Genomic DNA, 19901 nt, shown 5'->3' with positions numbered 1-19901 from the left:
TCTCAAAGGAAACACGTTCACAGAACAGCACAGATGTTTCTAAAATGAGCACTGAAACATCTTTAACAAACACGAGACATCAACAATCATACCAAGAGCCAGTTTTATCAGGCTGCATTTGATATTTTTTTATTTTTGCTGCGTCTGTTAATAAAATCTATTTGAAATTACATTTAATGTATTTTTTCTAATAACATATAATTAATTCATAACAAAATATGCTTGCCATAATCAAAATGTTTACCTTCAAGTTATAATTTTAAACTTTTCATGTAAACCATTTTAACCCTATGCAATGAAACCCTGAAGCTCCTTACATAACCTACCTCTAACCCTGAAACAGCATCAATAATAATACTATATAAAAAATGCATAAATTACACTTGTTTTTTTCAGTGCACAAGTAAAATATTCCACGGTTCATGTTTGCTGGAATACCTTTCACCTCCAGGACAGCAGTGAGAGTCGACGTTCCCTCCGTGTTCCTGGCCTCACACACGTACTCCCCACTGTCGCCTTTTTCTGTGCTGTTAATTTTCAGAGACTGTCCATTTTCAGAAATAAGAAAACGTTCTCCACTGATTTTTCTGTCCTCTTTGATCCTAGAGGGAAACATTAAAAATATATATGAATCATCTTGTTCCTATAGACATGTTAATTATCACAGGAGCAAATCCAACATTATCGTTCCTTTAAACAATTACAGTTTGATTTCTAAGGAATTCTTAAACGCGCAGCAGCCTACAGCTGAGCAATTAGACCAGCGGGAGTTAGAATGAAGAAAAATGTGCTGTTACTGTGATTTAATACAATCAGACATCAAATAAGTGTTTTTGTGAAGCTAAAGGATTTCAACATCTAATTGCCATCGTGTCAGACTGTTGTGAAAGATAAAATAATGCAGTTTGATGAATCTCATGGGTAGAAAGATTATCTCATTAGACAAACATAACAATCAGACACTAAAACCAATTAGATTAATCAACTCTCTCCTGCCACGTATGTGTTTTTGAGCTTCATTCCATTTAGGATGTATGATTTCAAGCTGTTTTTACTCTACTTACCAGACGATGTCAGACGGTGGAGAGCTGAAAACACTGCAGTCTATGACGGCGTCCCCTCCAACGATCACTGCGTACCTCAGAGAGTCCTTTGTCACCATGAGGGGAGCCATGTCTGAAAGCATGTCGAAGGTTTACAGAGACTCAAATGAGAAGTTATAACACTCAGCTGAGTCACAGCCGGAGGCTAAACCCGCTAATTCTGTTCATTTCCACCAAATTATGTAATACCCATAATGTTTTGGTTTAATTGGCTTTGCTGTAAAAACATGTTTTGTGTATTTTGGACTAAAGTGAAGTCCTTCCCATCTGTTTGGGTTATTTGTTAATATAGAATTATGATTCCCATATTACAAAGTAGCTTTTAAAAGCAAGCATCGTATACTCACTCATGACCAAGACGTTTATGTTGGCCAGAATGGTGCCATGACTGTTGGAGGCCTCACACTGGTAGACGCCGCTGTCCTTTGACTCGGCTTTATGAAGCATCACCATATCATCAAGCACTCGCCTGTTGCTCTGTGGATCATCTGACAGAAACAGTGTCAATAGGATCAAAGAGACCACCATGTTTTCTCAGGAGAAAAGCAAAATCAAAACCATTTATTATTGCAATAGATGCAAATATTTAACTCTGTAAATTCTGTTGGGTTGTTTTTCGGGCTCCCGTGTTTACATTTCCATTTCTATTACAATTTACAATAAAGGTCTCTTCATTAACATATTAACATCACTTAGTGCATTATTAGTCATTAATAAACAAAGGGTCCCTTTATGAACAATACTGTTTACTAATACATGTCCTTAATATTTGGTAAGTCAGGGGGATCTGCTTAAGTAATACATTACATAACATGGTTAGGCAGTTGCTAATGCTTCATTTAATAGTTTATTAACACTTAGTAATGCATTAAGTAACATTATTAAAGGGACCCTTACTATAAAGTGTTACCTTCATTTTTATTCTTTTTTTTTCTTAGCTTAATTTTTCATTTGTTCTCTCAATTTTATTATAATATTTTTAAATGTATTTAAAAAAATTAATATTAAGTGCCTTGTGATCATAATGACATAGTAACGACATAGTAATGACATAGTAATGACAAAGTAATGACATAGTAACAACATAGTAATGACATAGTGACTGTCATTTCAAAACATGTACTAGTAATACTTTCTGACAAAGAACCCCAACTACATTTATCTTGGTCAAAAGCGGACATTTAGTAGTTTCCCCGACCATTTAACCTTACCCCTATTTAGTGTTTTCACATGGGTGGAGAGGTGGTGAAGAGGTCAGACTATCCGTTCTTTCAAATGGAGATTTTTTTTAAGGTCAAACAAGAGGCATGAGCTTGCAAAGAATCACACAAAGCAAAATGATTTCTTTCACTAAAGAGTTTTTTTTCACAGCTGCTGCTATTCACACATAACACATGTGTTAGTGTAGTACAATGTATACTGTGTTATTGAAAAGTATTTGCACAATTACAGATTTCTTCTGTTTCTGAATTTATTTATTTTTTTGGGTGAAACTTAGATTTTTAAAATTAGCAAACAAATGTAAATAGGCAGAGTAAAAACAAAATACTGTTCAAACTACCACATGTGAAATTAAGAGGTCACTTCAATAGACCCTGTATGACAAATGAAGTATGCCATAAGACAGTGAACATCAAATGGCAGCCTGCGGGCCACATCCGGCCCACCAGACCTTTCCACCCACCCCCCAACCCCCCTACCCTTTGGGTCCTAATGACCCTGAATTGGGGGACTGAAAAGTTTAACAGCAAGATTCATGTCCCAAATATGATTAAATGTCTACGTTCTCCAAACACAACTAAGACTACAATCAAAACTTTTTAGATGGAAAACAAAGCCATTTAAAACATTAATAAACGAAGATACAATAACTCTTGAACTAGATTTTAGAAGAGCATCTGGCCCTCACCGTGTCTGGTGAAAATAAAAACTCTGGTCCTTGAAAAAGTTTAGTTGAAGACCCCTGCTATAAGATCTCAAAAAGCAACACATCATGTCTTGTTTTGAAAATTCAAGAACAAAAGACACGTATGAGGGGGACAGATATTTTTCATGGGTCTCTGCATGGTGTGGTTGTTGTGGTGATAACTGACAGCATCTGTCCACTTTTTAAAGTATTTTGACTTTAAATTAAGGGTTAAAAGTTAGAGTATCAGTAACACTAGGAACCTCAAACATTTGGACTTTAACACGTTTTTATAAGAATCCTCCACAGAGAAGCCTTATTAAACCCCTAATGTTTACAGAAGATACATTTCCATTGTAATTGGTTTCACTTTCTATATCCATTCCCTGTGCCCCACATTATGAATTCAACATAAAGTTTAGTGTCATTCTAAAACAATGCCCAAACCACAGACATGTTTTATTTCTTACCTTTGAACATTTTTCCATTTCTGCTCCATGTTATGGCTGGCGGCGGTATCCCACTCACTGAGCACCTAATGGCAACATCGGACCCAACCACGGCCAGCTGGCTCCGAGGAGGCTCTGTAATCCATGAAGGTGGTTCTGGAAGACGCCAAGTTAAGTCATGCTGGCTTCAGCCGAAACAAATCCAATCTTTTAGGAAGGGTTAAGGATATGTACAGAAGTAGCTTCTCTCACAGTGATGCTCACTAACCTTGCACTATGACATCAAAGTAGTGCACGGCTTTTCCAGCAGAGTTTTCCGCCATGCACATATATTTCCCCTGATCATTCACATCCACATTACTGATGCTCAAGTGTTTGTTAAAGTTGGTCATCTTATGCCGATCGCTCAAGTTTTCTCCCATTTTTATCCATGTAATTGCAGGAGTGGGGCTACAACATGAAACAACAACAAATTAGAACACATCAAGAGTTGATAGTGGAGGTGGCACAAATAACAATGAAAAAAACAACACCTACAGTCCTCCTGGAAAGCATTCAAGCTCCAGATCTTCTCCTTTCATCAACACTTTCTGACTCTGAACACCAGATGGCAGCAGAAGGCTAGGTGCCCTAACTGGGAGGGCTTCAACTGTGTAGGAAATGAGGATAAATGATCAATTTAGATCAATAAATACTAATTAAATTACAAATCAAATGTTCAGTTAGCTGATTATCATCACCCTTGTTTGGGGTGTTGGTGTGACTTACCGGAGTAATTGCCGGGTTTGACTGAAACAAGAAAAAACATTATCAGCAGTGACAGCTTCTTTGTTTTTCCAAATTATTCAGTTGAGTCCACCAAACACTGATCTCAAACAGAATTAAATAAGATTTTATGTTATTATGAAACAAACATTTGGCGGAGGTGTTTTTGGTTAATATTTTTGATCAAATACAAAGTTTCAAATTGAGTTGAGAAATCCAAAAACAGCCTTAGCAACCTACATTTCTCGACCTTGACAGACATGGCAGTTTTCTGGACGATGGTGCGTATACTGGAAAAGGCAGCAACGCAGCAGTAATCTGGCCGGCTGTCGTTCGATAAGGCATAAGAGAAGAACAGGTCGCCGTTGGTTCCCATGGAGATTCTCTCATTCTGCTCAATGTGACGGAGATCTGGAAAACAACATGTTTGAATTAATAATGCACCATACCACTAATGTTTGTTTCTTTTTATTCAAACGGTAAAAAAAATCACCTGGAAAACTAAAGTTAGATATAATAAAGCGAAACACAGAGTGGTAAAACATGTGATCAATGAAATGGAAATGCCCTCAAGAGTTTCCCTGTATAGACCCAGTGAAGAGCATGATGAAAGCAGCGATGCTCTGTGTTGTTCTTTGGTCAAACCAAATTGAATTTAAAATATCGCCATAAGGGCTGGTTGTTGGTTCAGCGTTAAAAAAAGGATAAAATTCTGATTCCAGTTGAACAAACCTGAAGTTGGAGAAAACTATTCTTTCTTTCTTGACCTGAATAAATTGTTAAAACGATGGTGAAGATCAAATCTTGAAAATTGTTTTGCTTTGCATAAATATTAATTAATTCATGTTCAAAGCATTTACTGTCACGGCAATTTAAATGTGCTGATCTTTAACAACACTTGAACCGCATTTAAAGCAAGTGTTGTGCACAGTTGTTTTCATTCTCTGTGCCAGCCGGTCGGTCCTCCAGAGCACTCAAAGGACTCTCGTGCGTTTCTTTATAACATCAGTTGGGTTTGATGGTGAGAGCTGAGGACCTTCGAGGGGTTGGCCGGAAAATACGACTCACGTTGATGAAGCACTTGAGGTTACCTTTTACACAGTAAATCACTTTCCTGCTCAGATGGGGAAAAAAGGCAGGTGATGTGAAGGAAGCTTGTTTTTTCTCAGGTGTAAAGCTTTATTGTTACTGATAACTTAAATTAGAGCCAACAGATTGCTGGGACATCCATGTGTCTCTTGAGGAAATGCCTCACTACTGTTGGTACTGGATTTCATCTGCAAGGACCTTCTGGAATATAGCTATTACCCTCAGAACATCAGTGTGAATCCAAGAAATGGATTTTTAAAATGGTATTTGATTAATAACTGCAAAAACGGTTGCTTGTTTGGTTTTCTAACACGAGCCAAAGTGCATTCCCTGAGTTTGGAACAATCCCATAAAAGCCAAGCATGCTAAGCTTCTGCAGCAATTAGCAAATGATGATTTAGAAGAAAAGGCAGCAAGCCAGGATGTGAAGTTTTGTCTCATTCCAATCATTCACCTGCATGCTCGAATGCACAGAGCCAAAAAGAGCAGAGGCATTGCAAATATTTCTCTAAAGCTTCAGGCAGTTTGAGACCAATAAAGTGAGTTTCATGTCAAATCTCTCAAAGTTTCTGAACAGGCATCTGCTGCATTTCAGTTTCCACAAGACACCACAGACTTGAAATGTGTAGCATAACTGTTATCATAATGACATACCTTTGAATATTTTGTTGTTTGACAAGCTGCTCCCTTCAGGTTCATGAATATTGACCAATAATGTTCCATAAACCCCTAAACCCTAACCCTCTCCTAAAACCGTGTGGGTTTTCTACAAAACTTGACACAAACAGTCAAAAACGACCTTAAAGAGGTGGTTCAGCTTGTTTGCAGTGACACTCAGTTAAATTAAACTCTCACCAGCTGTAGATAGTGCAGTGATAACCACAAATTAGAGATTCTGACCATAACAGCCTAACACAGCACAGACAGGCAGTAAGTCATCTTTAAGGTTTGACATTTCATGCACTTGAATGTAAATACTATTATTAAAATCTGCTTCTGATTCAAACACATGGAAACATTAATCTAACCACCATTTAACCTCCTAAATCTTTTGCATTTGCAGTGAATTATTACATGTCCCTTCATATTCTTACTGAGTTAGAAGTCTTTAAGCCATAAATCCTCTTAGAAATGTTGATATGCTGCTGTAGCTTCAGGCTTGAGAGGTGAAGGCACACACGCTTTGCATCTGGTTTGGAAGGGACGTACATGCAAATGACGTGTTTACTCTAAATAAACTCAGCATCACACCTCTGTAGCTGACTAACAGTATAAGATGGCAAATGAACTATACGTCTTATTGCTCTGCTGCTGTTCTAGTTGATAAAAATTAAAAGCATAATTTCACAGAATAAAAATTAACCTAACAAAAATTCACCATTAGACTAAAGTAATAAATCCTTCTTTAAGGAACCAAAACTTTAAGATTTGGAGTAAATGTCTTCAATTGACCCCAGATTTCTTGTAAATAAAAGCTTTGTCATTTCGTAAAAAGATAAGTATCAGAAGCTAAAATGAGTGCATGTGCAGAAGATTTGCACTAATGTAAAAACACACACACAAGGTACAGTAAAGTATTTAGAATGGAGGTCTGACTATTAATTGCAGATTTAAAGAAAAACTGGATGTAAAACTTGGAGCTTAATTCTTCTGATCTGTAACTCACTAGAGACTGTGGCACTGAGGTCCTCTAAAGTTTACAGCACTAGTAGTGGTCTATGAGCAAGTGCTACGTACATTCTAGTACCTTAGACTGACTGGATGACGACAACCCAACAACTCAAATGTCCAATCAGAATGTGGATTGTTTTGTTGTCTTCGATTTCATCAAAACTCCAACTTCAGACCTTGATCTTTAGACCTTTCAGGTAACCTCACACCGCAAGCAAAAAACACACACACACACACACACACATCCTCAAACCTCCATTCATCCCTCCCACCCAGCTTTTGCTGTCCCTCCGTCTGGTGATTAAACTTTTATCCTTTGGGGGATATGTTTTTTTTTGTTGTTTCTATAAAAGGATCTTTTATGATATCAATGTTTATGTTTCTCACATTGCATCACGGGAGTGTGTGGCAAGAAACTGCATATTTTGCCTATAATTTGATTGCTTGGCAAGTTTTGGAGGAGGAATTAGTGAAGCAGATGGATCATTCTTGCTGTGTGGTTGATTGTTCGGCCCATGGGAGGCTTGATAAAACGTTTTTTTTTAGGATTTCCTCCGTAAACGACTGTGAAATACGAAAGAGATGACCGCGGGAGACTCAGGCTCTATGAAGAAAGCCTGAATGGTTTGTGACCCCTTCTTTCCACCAGAGCCGTCAGCAGCACGTTACTGCAGCAGCACGTCATAGCTGCTGATAGGAACCGCTGAGGTCAACAGAACCTTTTACACCGGAGCCGTCAGCAGCGCGAGTCGGCCGCGTCTCAGGAGCAGCATGTCGCGGCCTTTACGCGCCGGTTCTATTTTCTACGCACTACGCCTCTGAAACGGGTCAAGTTCGACATTTTTGGGGAAGGAAAGACAGGAAATCAGATGCGGAAACGGAGCGAAGCTCCCGAGATTTTCAGAATAAAGAAACGTACTGCCTTCCGGTTGCTTTACTTTAAAAAAAAGTTACTAACTGTGCGGCCCCGTGAGAAGTTATCATCTAGCTAGCGGTCTCCTTTGTTTTTCAGGTCCGTATTGGCGATTATAAAACGGACAGAACATAAAACACAAACCTTTTGGAGCCATGTTGTAGTTTTCTCCTGCTTGTTGTTGTGTTTACTGACGAGTGACTTCATGCTCTGTCGGTGACAGCTGCTCCTCTGCTGCTTCGCGTCTCATGGGAAGGGCCAAGCAGCAGCTTACGCGAGCAAGACGTGCTGCTGCAGTAACGTGCTGCTGACGGCTCCGGTGGAAAGAAGGGGTGAGGCTCATTTTGTTCATGGTAAGGCCTTGTGACTAAGTATTTGTTAATTAGAGAAAATGTTTTAAAAAACAATCTTGAAGCGGAATGCGGCTCGGATGGTCGCCGAGGCAAAAACCCGGGCGTGGGAGGAGTTTTTTTTCACAAATTGCACACTGAGTCCAACCCTTGCAAAAGTGCATCCAGCAAAGAGAAACAGGCAAATGACTGCATGATGGCTTACCAACAGTCATCCAGTAGAGCAGACGTGGGGGCACACCTTTGGGAGGGTTGCACTGCAGAGTGATTGGCTCTCCCTCTTTCACAATAACAGGATCAAATGTTTCCTTTGGGAACTTGGGTGAAACTAATAAAAACAAACCTTAGTTATTACTCTGATGTGGTGACTCAGACAAGACTCTGCCAAGAGTTTCACTGGTTTATGTAAATGTGGCCAACCTAGAAGAGTGATTTCAATCTCCTCCGTCATGGCAGTTCCCAGCTTGTTGGAGGCGAAGCACCGCCATTTACCCACAAACTGCACAGAATGCTTTTTGTGAAATGAGAAATTTCCATTTCTGCTTCCGGTTGTGATTGTTTCTTCTCTCGGGAAGTCGAATTCTTGACCGTCCTTTGTCCATCGGTATCTGTTGAAGTAAAAATATGTGACAAGGCTTCAGTAGATGTCATGTTTAGTTCAGTTAGAGCTGTAATTAGATGCACTGATGTCTCTTACTGTGGTGGTGGGTTCCCTCTGGCTTCACAGCTGATAACTAGTGCATTGTCATAAGGAAGTATAATTACAGGACTTGGCGTGTGCCTTATTATAGTCGGAGGCTGCTCAACTGTAACAAAAAAACATGCACGGCAATAATAAATCCCACTCAAAACAAAAAGCACAATTATAACAACCACGCCTCACTCTGCTACCTTCCAAAGGAATATCGAGTCCTGCAGCCTCGGAGGTGAAAACCAAAAGCAGAACTAGCGACAGGCTCCCTGCTAACCTCATCACACTCTTCTGAAGACGCTGGAGATCAGGAGAATGTGCAGATTAAATGTTGTCACTTGGAATGTATAAGGCACAGGGAACCTGAAAAAGTCAGAAATAGAATTTTACATCACTTCTGTGCAATTTTTTACTTTAAAATAAATATATTAAATGCAGAAATTAGAGTTTCAAGCATTTCAAATGGTCCCATTAACCACATCGTCTTATTTAACCAAGCAGTGTTGCTATTGGCACACTAAGTTAGTCAGAGTTTAAATCTGGATACAGTCAAGAGCTTTAATGGTAATTTAAAAATAAAAGTCCATATACAATTCAAATGTGACTAGGGTACGAACAAATATGGAAACTTGCTCACACACGGCACATTTTAAATTATGTTTTTTTCCCTTGTCCCTCCAGGTTCTCCATACTATTGCATTTTGTTACTAAGTTATTTCTATGGATTTTAAATTGTGTCAGACTTTAATGTGTTTTGCGATTCAACGAGTTTCCATAGACTCCAACGACAGAAAAAAAGGGAAATGTTAAGACCTTGAAATAAAAAAGGTGCTTTTCTGAAAGCGTTTCTAAAATTGGCTCAAGATAATCATATGCATCCGTCATAAGAAAGAGAAGCAGAAACTTAACTTTATCTTTAATATTTTTATTCATCTCATTTCAAAGGTAGAGTGTAAAAATGTTTGACTCTTTAGCACCCCAGAGTTCAGACTGGACACTTCAGCTACGATAGCCCACATGCATCAAAAAAGCTTTGTTTCATTGTGGCGATGCGTGCACAGCTGTGAGGGAGAGGGAAACACCGTGGCACTGACAGGCACTTCGGGGTGAAGCACAGAAAACATATCATATCAGCTTTCAACCATCTGCATGTTTTATTTACTGTTTCTGCTGCTTCCTGCAGTCAGCATCTCTCAGGGAATCAACATCCCTCTGCCCTTGTCTTGTGATTATAGAAACAGGCCTGATTAGTCATTTGCAACAGTTGCATCTTCTTGCTCCACTGCTGCCGCAGCTGCTGTTTCTACTACTTCTACCATGTCTTCCACTACTGTCGTATAACCTGCCTCCCTCCTCCTCGCAGCCATGCACGCATCACCACAGTCATCAACAAATTCCAGCTTCAATGCAGCGATCACGTGCTTTAGACTAGGGCTAGCAACCCAACGGGAAGGAGCAGGGTATCCCCAGACTAAAAAGGCTGCCTCGAAGAGAATTGGCGCCATCTTTTGCACACATTTTGGAGGGAAAAAGAGAACTTTCAGTTTTGTATGTCCCTTAACAGCTACTGTATTTCAAGATGGCACATGACTATGGAGCGTGGACCACGGTTTATGTAAATAAAAATGTAAAAGTTTAAGTTCTTCGGAATATTTATTATAGATGTTGGTGAAAAATATGAATGAAAACGTTTTTGTCTCTGAAATTGATGGTAAACAAGACAAATATTCCAAAATGTGCCTTAAAATACTATATTTTATTTACAACTTTTTAATTTATCAAGAACTTTTATGGGCTCGACACACGGGAGGCGACAAACGACCGCGATCAGCGAAATTTGTCGCTGTCGCTTTTATTACCTGACACACGGGAGGCGATCCGCGGCAGCGGCCAGCGGCAAAGCCGTCTACGCGTTCTGTTCCATGGCGAAATCGAAACTTCCGTTGTTTTGTTTGGCTGTGTCAGGTTGGAGGGAATTAAGGTTATTTAAGCGGTTCAGAGTTAATAAAGTGGTAGATATGATGTTTCACAAGGTGCTGCTAGAGTTGTGTGAAATCTTACTTCTGATTTTACTACATAAAACATAATAATAATCAACTTTTCCTCCATGTTTGCTCGGAGGTGTACGGAGCATCCTGTCCGCTCATTGGTCAGTGAATGAAACCTCCGTTGGTTGGTCCTCGTCCGAGCGACAGCGATGAAAAGTTGAAAATGTTTCAACTTTCTGGGATCGCGTCGCTGGGTCGTCCGTGCACGACACGTGCACGAGCGCAAAATTTCACATGCACGTTTTTCACGTTTCGCTTGGTAGGAGGGAGACCCGCGATTATCGCTTTGTCGCGCATGTCTCATTGAAAATGAATGGAGGAGAGGCGATGTCGCCTCCCGTGTGTCGAGCCCATTATACTGTTGAAAGCAAATGAAACTAGGGTTAAAATACCCCATCCCATAATGATGCAATATATAACCAGTCTTTTTATCGTCAGTTGTCCCTTATTGTTTGCAGGTTGTAGCGCAACACAAAGAAAACTTGTCAGGACATTACCATGTGAACTGCAAAGCCGGGCTGGTGGCATCGCATGGAAGGCAACCCAAACGACACAAAGACTAAGCAGTTGTCTGTCACGATCACTAGATCCAAGATGGCAGTTTATAAATTGGACTAAGCCTTTCAGTGTTTCACAGCTTAGTTGTCACAGTACAGAAACCGGTGCCAAAAGGATTCACCCTCAGCCTAATCCTGCTATCAGGAGAATGAAGCTGGGGAGTAGCAGCAGCCGCACAAGATGATGCTTAACTATGACTGAGATTGCCTCCGAGTTCTTCTGAGGACACAGACGAGGTCAGTGTAACAGTTTCAGAGAAGATTCAGGATTAAGCTGCTTGAATTCGGCATCAATTAAACAAATTAAGAGATTTAACATTATTTTCATTACAGACTTTGCGATTTTTTAATGCGATCTGAAAAAAATAACTTTTTTTTTGTTACAGAGTATATTAAGTCTTCTTGTAGTTTGGTGCCACTGTTAAAAAAAATGTCCAAGTGTGAGATGCTAAAGTTAAGATTTATATCACAGCAAGAAAACTTCAGCAGCCCAGCAGTGTGTGCAGCAAAGTCCTTGTAAGGTGTTAAGCTCACAGTCCTCATGAGCAGCATGACCTATTATGAAGATCCCTTCTGATCCAAACAACACAGCCACAAGCGTGCAGGGAGTTTTCATTCGTGCACAGCAGATGCCTCGCTTGCTGCACACACCTGAATGTTGTGGGTAAATGACAAGGCTTTGTAAGCTCGTGTAGCTCTGCAAACCTTCCACTTCAGGTAAATATGCAAACAAAACTGACTATTTTAAATGGAAAAGGAAAAAAAGATTCATCAGAGCGTAAAACGAGGTGGAGTGGATATGTAAACAGTCTACAAAGCATTTGTTTTTGGAGCTGAGGGATCCATTACCTGAACACATGGCAGCTCGTGGTCACAAATCCACAGGGATTGTGTTAGCTAAGCCTTTTGTCGGCCAAAGCACGAAGAGTGTCACTACACGACTAATCCTTACCAACACATGCTGTCACAATGACCCCCGTAAAGCTCTCTGCTCCCCTAACAGCGTTCCTCGTGACCAAGAACACATTTATCAGGAAAAAGTTTGGGAAAGTTTCCGTAAAGCACATGTTCCATTATATTGGTCTACCAAAACACACACACACACACACACACACACACACGCACGCACGCACGCACGCACGCACGCAAATGTAAATAAAGAGAGAAGTTTTCATAAGGTAACTGATACTTACAGCTTTTGAGTCATTTTACATCTTCCACATCCACCAGAGGCCTAAAGCCAAAGTTCCACAAGTCCAAAACAATCAGGAGGTCATTCCAACAGCTCTTTCTGTATGAAAACACATTTCTGACACGTCCTTCCTGGTCCACACCACGCAGCTCCTCTCCTCCTGCACAGACACGCTTGCTCCCCGCCCCTCCGCTCACGCTGCTAAAGAAGCAGCAGCAGACTCACTGAAGCGACATATGTCGCCAAAGCCTCTCACTTGGCAAAGAGCCCCTCAAAGCCAATGACAATGATCAGGACAAAGGATGCACAGCGGGGGTGGGCTGCTCAAACAGCATTAAAGATTGGGTGGAGAGGAAGTACAGGCATGTCTTTCGCTCTAACTCTCATCTTTTTTCCTGGATTTATTCATCCTTCCTCACTTTAAAAGGCTGATGCCCATTTACACCCGACTAAGTAGTTCTAATGCATTGAGTCTTAAGAACAAAAAAGCGGAGTGGAATCATCTTATTTCTGCACATCTTTTGTGTAATTTCATTTCTATTCAGAGCTCCAGGGTATTGACAGAAAACATGCCTGAAATAAACAGGATCTCGTTGACTACCGTGCCCATTTTATAAGCTGTTTATCAGCATATAAAGTAGCTTTTTGTCTTGGAATTTTCATTTTAGACTGTACAAGTAATCCAACTACTTAGAAATTAGGGATGAGTACTGGTAAAATTTTGGCGATACGATAAGTATTACGATATATTGCGATGCACTCAGTCAGATGTTGCTATCGATTTTTTAGACTGAATTTATTGTAGGAATATTCAACAAACAGTCAAAACTGATACTTACCATGTTTAACGTGTTAAGCATCTAAACCATAACAGGGATTTATATTTCAGTGGTGGAAACAAAACCCATTGCACACTGCTGCCAACTAGTGGTCAGCGTTTGAATTGTACCAAAAGAAAAGAAATGAAACAAATGTTTGCATATAAATTCTTCCAAAAATTAGATACATGGCATTTGAATATCTATATATCGCAGGTAAAAACAATCACGGCATATCGATATTTTCTTACTTCCCTATTAGATATCCACTTTTATTTTGAAGTTTCAGATATTATCAATGTTTAGGGATTTCTATGGGTAACAGAAACTGCAAAAAATGGCCTCCACATCTCCAAAATTACATGAAAACAGTAAATGTTTGGGTGAATCAATATTTAATGCCTATTTAAAAGAAAAATATGTCAAATTCACTGTCGGGATGAAAAAAAAAAGTGACAACCGCCTTTCTGTTCTAATCAAGTCACTTTTGTTGTGTTTATTTACAGATAAAAATGTGGTCCTGGTTGGAGCAGTGTACTTATCACTGTCTGGCCAGATCAGTAACGTATTCAGACATGTCTGCTGTTTAGACTAAACTCACTGCTAGTGCCTGAAGCAATGCCTGGACCTAATTACGCACTTCATTTAAGCCTGTTGTCGTCACTTTAAATTGGCGTTCTTCGTGTTTAAAGGAGCATAGGTCCTGTAAACTTTAGGAAACCTCTAAAGTCCCTTTTGAAATGGCACATGTACTCAGAGCTGCACATACACAAAGGTACGCATGGATTAAATAACTGATAATTGCAGCAGATTATCCGCACAGCTGTCCGTTACAGCAAAGGCCAGTACATGTTCAAGTACTGAGTTTGAACATCTCTGGCAACAGACAACCTTAGTGAGAACACAAAATTGTTTTGTAACTCTTGTTTTCCGCTGCAGGTGAAGGACAGCTCCACATTTCTCTGTGGAATACCTCAAAGGTTTCTTCCTTTTTGGGATTCAAGTCAAGCAACATACTTGGCCGAGCTACACAATTAACTTGCTCTTTCTTTGAAACGTGTTTGATTTTGGCAGCGAGAAACAGATTGTTATAACATCAAAAGCTCCGGCAAAGCATCTGAGGACTGACAGCCATCTTGTAAGCTGCTATTCTGGTAAAACGGTACATTTGTATGGTGCCACCTCTGCAGTCTTGACACCAATCGTCTTTCATGTCCAAACTGATGGACAAAAACCAGTGTTTTAAGTGGGCTGGTATGCACTTCAAATGTTTTACTTCTCAGCGTAATGGGACTTTTTTTCTAGAGTACAGAGTGTACAGAATGTTTTTCAGTTTATTTATAACTTGAAATCTCAGAGATTTCTGCAAGAAAAAAGACGTCCGTTTTCAAGTAAACACCAGCCATCCATAGGCCCCATCAGCATCCTCATTACCAAAATGCAGAAGACGTGCTCCAAGAGCAGCTTCTTAGTATCCAAGAGGACGAAATCTCTACAATGCACCCAGGACACGCTTTAATGCCATGATGCACACTGCTGCTGTGCATACAGCACTGTGCTGCTCTTGAAAGTGGGCATGAATCTAAAGGAAACATTTGTGGGCACAAACACTCCAGCTACTGCTAATCATGAGACAGAAGAGAGGATAATTTTTTTCTGGATGAGGACTGAAGAGTTCATTTTAAGCAGCACTGATCATCCGTTATTAAATATCTTGTTTGAAGTCATTTTCAGAATTTTGATTGATGATCATCTCTACAGATCCACATGACATGACATAAAAAAAATAAATAAATAAAGATCGACATGTTGCATTTGGTCAACATATAGACGACTGCATAGAAGTTTATGAACCATAAAGCTGCAACTTTGGAAAACAAATAGATTAAAACATTTTGTTCATGCCTCTAACAAAGTTAATATATATATTGTGGAGATTTAAAGAAAACTAACAAATTAATGAAGTGGTTCTCTCGCATTTGTCTAAAAACCTCAGCCGATACTATGGTTTGGACCAAAAACAATTATTGGACCATCCAGTCGTCGGTCTAGCCAAACCGCCGCACTAACTTCACTGCATCCTCCATTCATTACGCCTTGTGTATTTAGCAACAGCCTCTTCTTAAAGGTCAGTGCCCTAACAAGCCCCTCATTTGTTTCTCAGTTCTTCAAGCACTTAAAAAAAAATAAAACACATCTAAACACGCACGCTGGGAATTCACCCAAACAGCTCCCTGTCACTTCAAACGCACCAGAGCAAACCGGCGTTTCCAGTTCCGTGTAAAGAAACAGAACAACACATTTACATTGTGTTGATACATATAGGCAGGGCGGGCTTCAGGGGAAGCGTGTGAGCAGTAGCTCAAATTTTCTAAACCAAGACACACGCCAGCGATGATGTGATTTAAAGTTCACACAAGCATGGCTCGTTTTGACTAAGCAAACTAAAAGCATTTGAATTATTCTGGTAGATTTGCTGTTTTATCATCTAATTAAATATTTTATCAGCAAATGTTTTGCCAGCTTTCACCCCTCCATTATTTGTATTGTGTGTGTGTGTGTGTGTGTGTGTGTGTGTGTGTGTGTGTGTGTGTGTGTGTGTGTGTGTGTGGCTCATCGACGCTCATTCAGCCTGGGGTTTAACTGCTTCCTGCGCTGGAACACCGTGATTAGTGGAATGACGTGAAGATCTGGCCTGGCACGCACACAGCACGCTATGACAGCTACAAAATCCAAATCCACAGGTTTGGCTTACACTGCTCTATATGTTTAATCTCTTTTTCCAAATATAACATATGTCACAGAACATCTGGAGTTAGAATTACACCAAAACATGATTTTTGTTTTTACGCTAAATACTCAAAGTGCCTTTGTGAGCACAGACTATAAAAACGACATGCATCACTGTCAAAAACGTCTGCTGAATCTCCGGAGTGACAAAAAGCGGTATTCAGGAGCTGAATCAGTTCTCCACAGCCAAAAATCTTTAGAGACGAGGAGTCACACTTGACTTCCTCCTCCTTGAACACTGGAGCCGTGAGAAGATCTTGTCACACTTTCTGCTTCTCTGATTTGTCATTCATCACAGAGAGGTAAATAAAGGGAGCTGTTAAACGTTGTGGTCTGAAATAAGCTGGTAATTAGTTTAAGGAATCACCTCGAAGGCCTAAAACCTCTAAAACCTCTGAAATTTTACCAAATTCATTTTTCAAATCAGCTGTTTGTGTAGAAGCAGTAAAAAATAATGGACGTAATTTTGGGGGGGACAGGGGGGACATGTCCCCCCCCCACCCCCCCCCCCCACACTTTTTCCAAAGTCAAGTTTTGACCCCTGCACTTTTTACCATCCAAAGACAACATTACGCTATATTAAACTCACACTGGTTGAGCTCTTGGACCAAGCGGAAAACAACCGTTTGTGTTGAAGCCTGTTTCCCATTAGAGCATACTGTAAAGACCCCCCCCCCCCCCCCCCCGTGTCCCCCCCACTTCTAAAGTGAAAATTACGTCCATGAGTAAAAATATGTCAAAGTCTTCATTAAAGATTTAACATGTTGGGTAATAGATGACAGAATGTGTTTGTTAGCAGCAATTTGTCAAAAACATTTATAATCCATAAGTAAGTCTTTATGGTATGAGTTGTTTTGTAAACCAAAAATGATCTGGCAGTTTTGCTTGTCAAATGCTCTTTAGTCTCTTTTGAAGTTGTGCATTCGTTGTTGTTTGTTTTCCGTAGCAGAGCTGAAAGACAAATTCAAAAGCCGTCAGACAGAAGTTTATGAAAAACGTTAAAGAGTTGGAGCGTGGACAAAAGAAATAACAAACATACTTGTTGTGGAATGAAGAAATGACTTTTGTTACAGCTGTGATGTGCAGCATGGAAGAAAATGCAAGGCTTTGTATTTATGAAAAGAAAAGAAGACCAGAGCAAATGACTTGGTGAGTTTTGTCAAAGTGATTTTGTAAAAATTACCAAACAAATTCCTGTAAAATACTTTATAGATTTTTTTTCCTATTTCAGACCCCCTTCACCCAGGATGTGAAAGGAATCCCCCAGAATGTAGTTGGATTGTGACAAACGTTAGGCTTAGACTGAGAGACACAGAAAGAGAAGAACTCTGCTGGTTTGGGTAGGTGGTACGGATGCCCCTGGATAACTCCCAAGGGAAGTGTTTCAACGGGAGAGCCTCAGGCCAACCCAGTACATGTTGGAGTTATTATATCCCCAGACTGGCATGGGAAAGCCTTGGGATCCCACTAAATGAAGCTGGCAGAAGTGGCCAGGGACAGGACAGACTGGACCCAATTATCTGGACCCAGATAAAGTGAAGAAGATGAAACAAAGAAAACTTTATATATTTTATTGATTCATGTAACAATGAAAAAAATAACATGTGTGTCACAATCCAACTACATCCTCAAAGGGATCCAAATCTTGAGTGAAGGGGCCCAACATACACTCTGTTGATCCAGCTCTGTTAAAGTTGTGCAATCCCCATTATTCACCCACAAGATGACTGTAGCTTGAGTAAATTAAGGTACAAGAAGACACAAGTCAGGTTTCACTGACAAATTGTTTTCCTTGGAGACCTCAACATCCTGGGGGAATGCCTGAACAGGATTTGCAAATACCAAGTTTGACATAGAACTATTTTTACTGATGGGGATCAAGTGGGCAGTGTTGGACCTAATGTATCCAAGTAGAAAATCTTTAAAATTCATTGTGTAGATTAAGAGCTATGCCTAAAACCACACTAACCTAACCCACCCTAACAATCTCAATGTTCTAAACACTCCTACTCATTTCCCTATAAAACACCAAAAGCATAGTAACAAATGTCCAGTATGGCACGAGATTAAGACGTGTGAAGCTCAGTCTGACACTTGGTCAGACACTTAACCCACCTGTACTGTTGGTGGTGCCTGTGTACAGCATACTCACCTCGCCAGTGTGAGCAGCAGCTGTGGCTACAACGTAGCTCATCACCACCAGGGTGTGAATGTGTGTGTGAATGGGTGAATGACTGATTGTGTTGTGGAGTGCCTTGGGTGCTATATCAAATACAGGCCACTTACCATTTACCAAAGTGTAATTAAACTTCAGTTATTCTAGATGGCATGCTACAAAAGTCAGTAAAAGTGATTTGTTGGTGAGTATAAAATAATCAGACTGAGAAGATGATGTTTCATCTGCCCAGTTTTCTTGAATTGGCAGCAAATTAGCTCTGAAGCTGTCGCAACATGTCAAGTATTATACTCATGAGTCATTTCAATGTCCACCCTCAAAGCAGAACTTAATTATGTCTTCAGCAAGGTTGGAAAATGGCTCAAAACACGAGTCAGACGAGAAGCGACATTTTGAAACTGAAAAGTGCTCTGGCTGGGTAATGAATTAAAGAATCCAGACATCAACTTCTCTTAGCAGCAAAGCTAACTTGCGCTAGTCTGAGTTATTATATTTGCAAAATCACAAAAGAGCCACTTAAATAAAAGTGTGATTTTGGATAGTTTGCCATCCTGCCACCAGAGTTTCACCTAACTGACAAAAAACACAGTCACAGCATTCAATTAGCAGATTTCAGTGGAAAAGCAAGTTTTATGTCTTCATCTACTTTCCCCTTTTTCTGTCACATCAATGCTGTGGCTCAGAGCCAGTGGCACCTAAGGAGATTTATCGCCTTGGTAGATCTAAAATACCATACCAACAACCATAGAAGCTGTAGCTTTCACCAACCTGTGTGAGCAGTAGTATCACCGCTGTCGTGACAGGAGGTACCCCTGTGAATGTGTCAGGGCCTTGCTTCATTTGCATTTCTGGATCACCATGAATTAAAATGTTTGTTCTGGTCTGTGCGTCCAACTGAAAAGGGTCCATTAAAGAGTGTTTTATGGGGCTCTACCGAGTTAGAGTCGGAAGTTTGGGAGCTGGTGTGTGGAGGGAAATGCCACTAGAGCACAAAGAAAAATGTTAAGAGGCCCAGGTCAAACCACAACCTGAAATGACTCACCGTTTGACTACTTTCAGCATGTCAACAGGTGCGGCTTGAAAAAAATTGACAACTGCAATCATTAGAAATACTTCTGCAAATAGTCCATGACTAAACAATGTGGCTGGTCCTACATGTAGAGCCAAGTATCAAGCAAAGCTTGTAAATCAGAGAAGTGCAACATGCCCTGTAGTCTCTGCGGACTAACAACTCCTAAACCTCAATTTCTCACACACAAGTTCTCAGAGTTGGTACAAGAGCGATATCACAGGACTTTAGTGATATTTCTGTAGGGATTTGTAGACATTGCAACTTCTAAATTACAGAAAAATCCACTTTTCTAGTAAGACTTTTACTTTTCA

The 19901-nt window shown here is 40.1% G+C and overlaps 1 protein-coding gene across 13 annotated transcripts in view; it reads right to left on the bottom strand.

The window, feature by feature from the left end:
* The window catches only part of chl1a (cell adhesion molecule L1-like a), a 76136-nt gene that overhangs the window by 42987 nt on the left and 13248 nt on the right, over positions 1 to 19901 (bottom strand). For 12 of the 13 annotated variants that reach the window (XM_070545150.1, XM_054745821.2, XM_054745823.2 and 9 more), the window contains 12 exons: positions 9138 to 9300; positions 8944 to 9052; positions 8667 to 8854; positions 8452 to 8574; positions 4464 to 4634; positions 4227 to 4247; positions 3996 to 4107; positions 3727 to 3908; positions 3480 to 3614; positions 1451 to 1591; positions 1065 to 1176; positions 439 to 602 (listed from right to left, as the gene is read on the bottom strand). In XM_070545150.1, the coding sequence (XP_070401251.1) occupies positions 439 to 602; positions 1065 to 1176; positions 1451 to 1591; positions 3480 to 3614; positions 3727 to 3908; positions 3996 to 4107; positions 4227 to 4247; positions 4464 to 4634; positions 8452 to 8574; positions 8667 to 8854; positions 8944 to 9052; positions 9138 to 9219 (1540 nt within the window). In that variant the 5' untranslated portion in view covers positions 9220 to 9300. Of the gene's footprint in view, positions 1 to 438; positions 603 to 1064; positions 1177 to 1450; positions 1592 to 3479; positions 3615 to 3726; positions 3909 to 3995; positions 4108 to 4226; positions 4248 to 4463; positions 4635 to 8451; positions 8575 to 8666; positions 8855 to 8943; positions 9053 to 9137; positions 9301 to 12735; positions 12942 to 19901 lie in introns of those variants that run through there. The other variant, XM_054745818.2, reaches the window with a different exon arrangement.

Source organism: Nothobranchius furzeri, chromosome 15, assembly GCF_043380555.1.
Source record: "Nothobranchius furzeri strain GRZ-AD chromosome 15, NfurGRZ-RIMD1, whole genome shotgun sequence".
Taxonomy (NCBI): domain Eukaryota; kingdom Metazoa; phylum Chordata; class Actinopteri; order Cyprinodontiformes; family Nothobranchiidae; genus Nothobranchius; species Nothobranchius furzeri.
The sequence above is the reverse complement of the archived record's forward strand: the minus strand, read 5'-3'. Positions and strand labels throughout refer to the sequence as shown.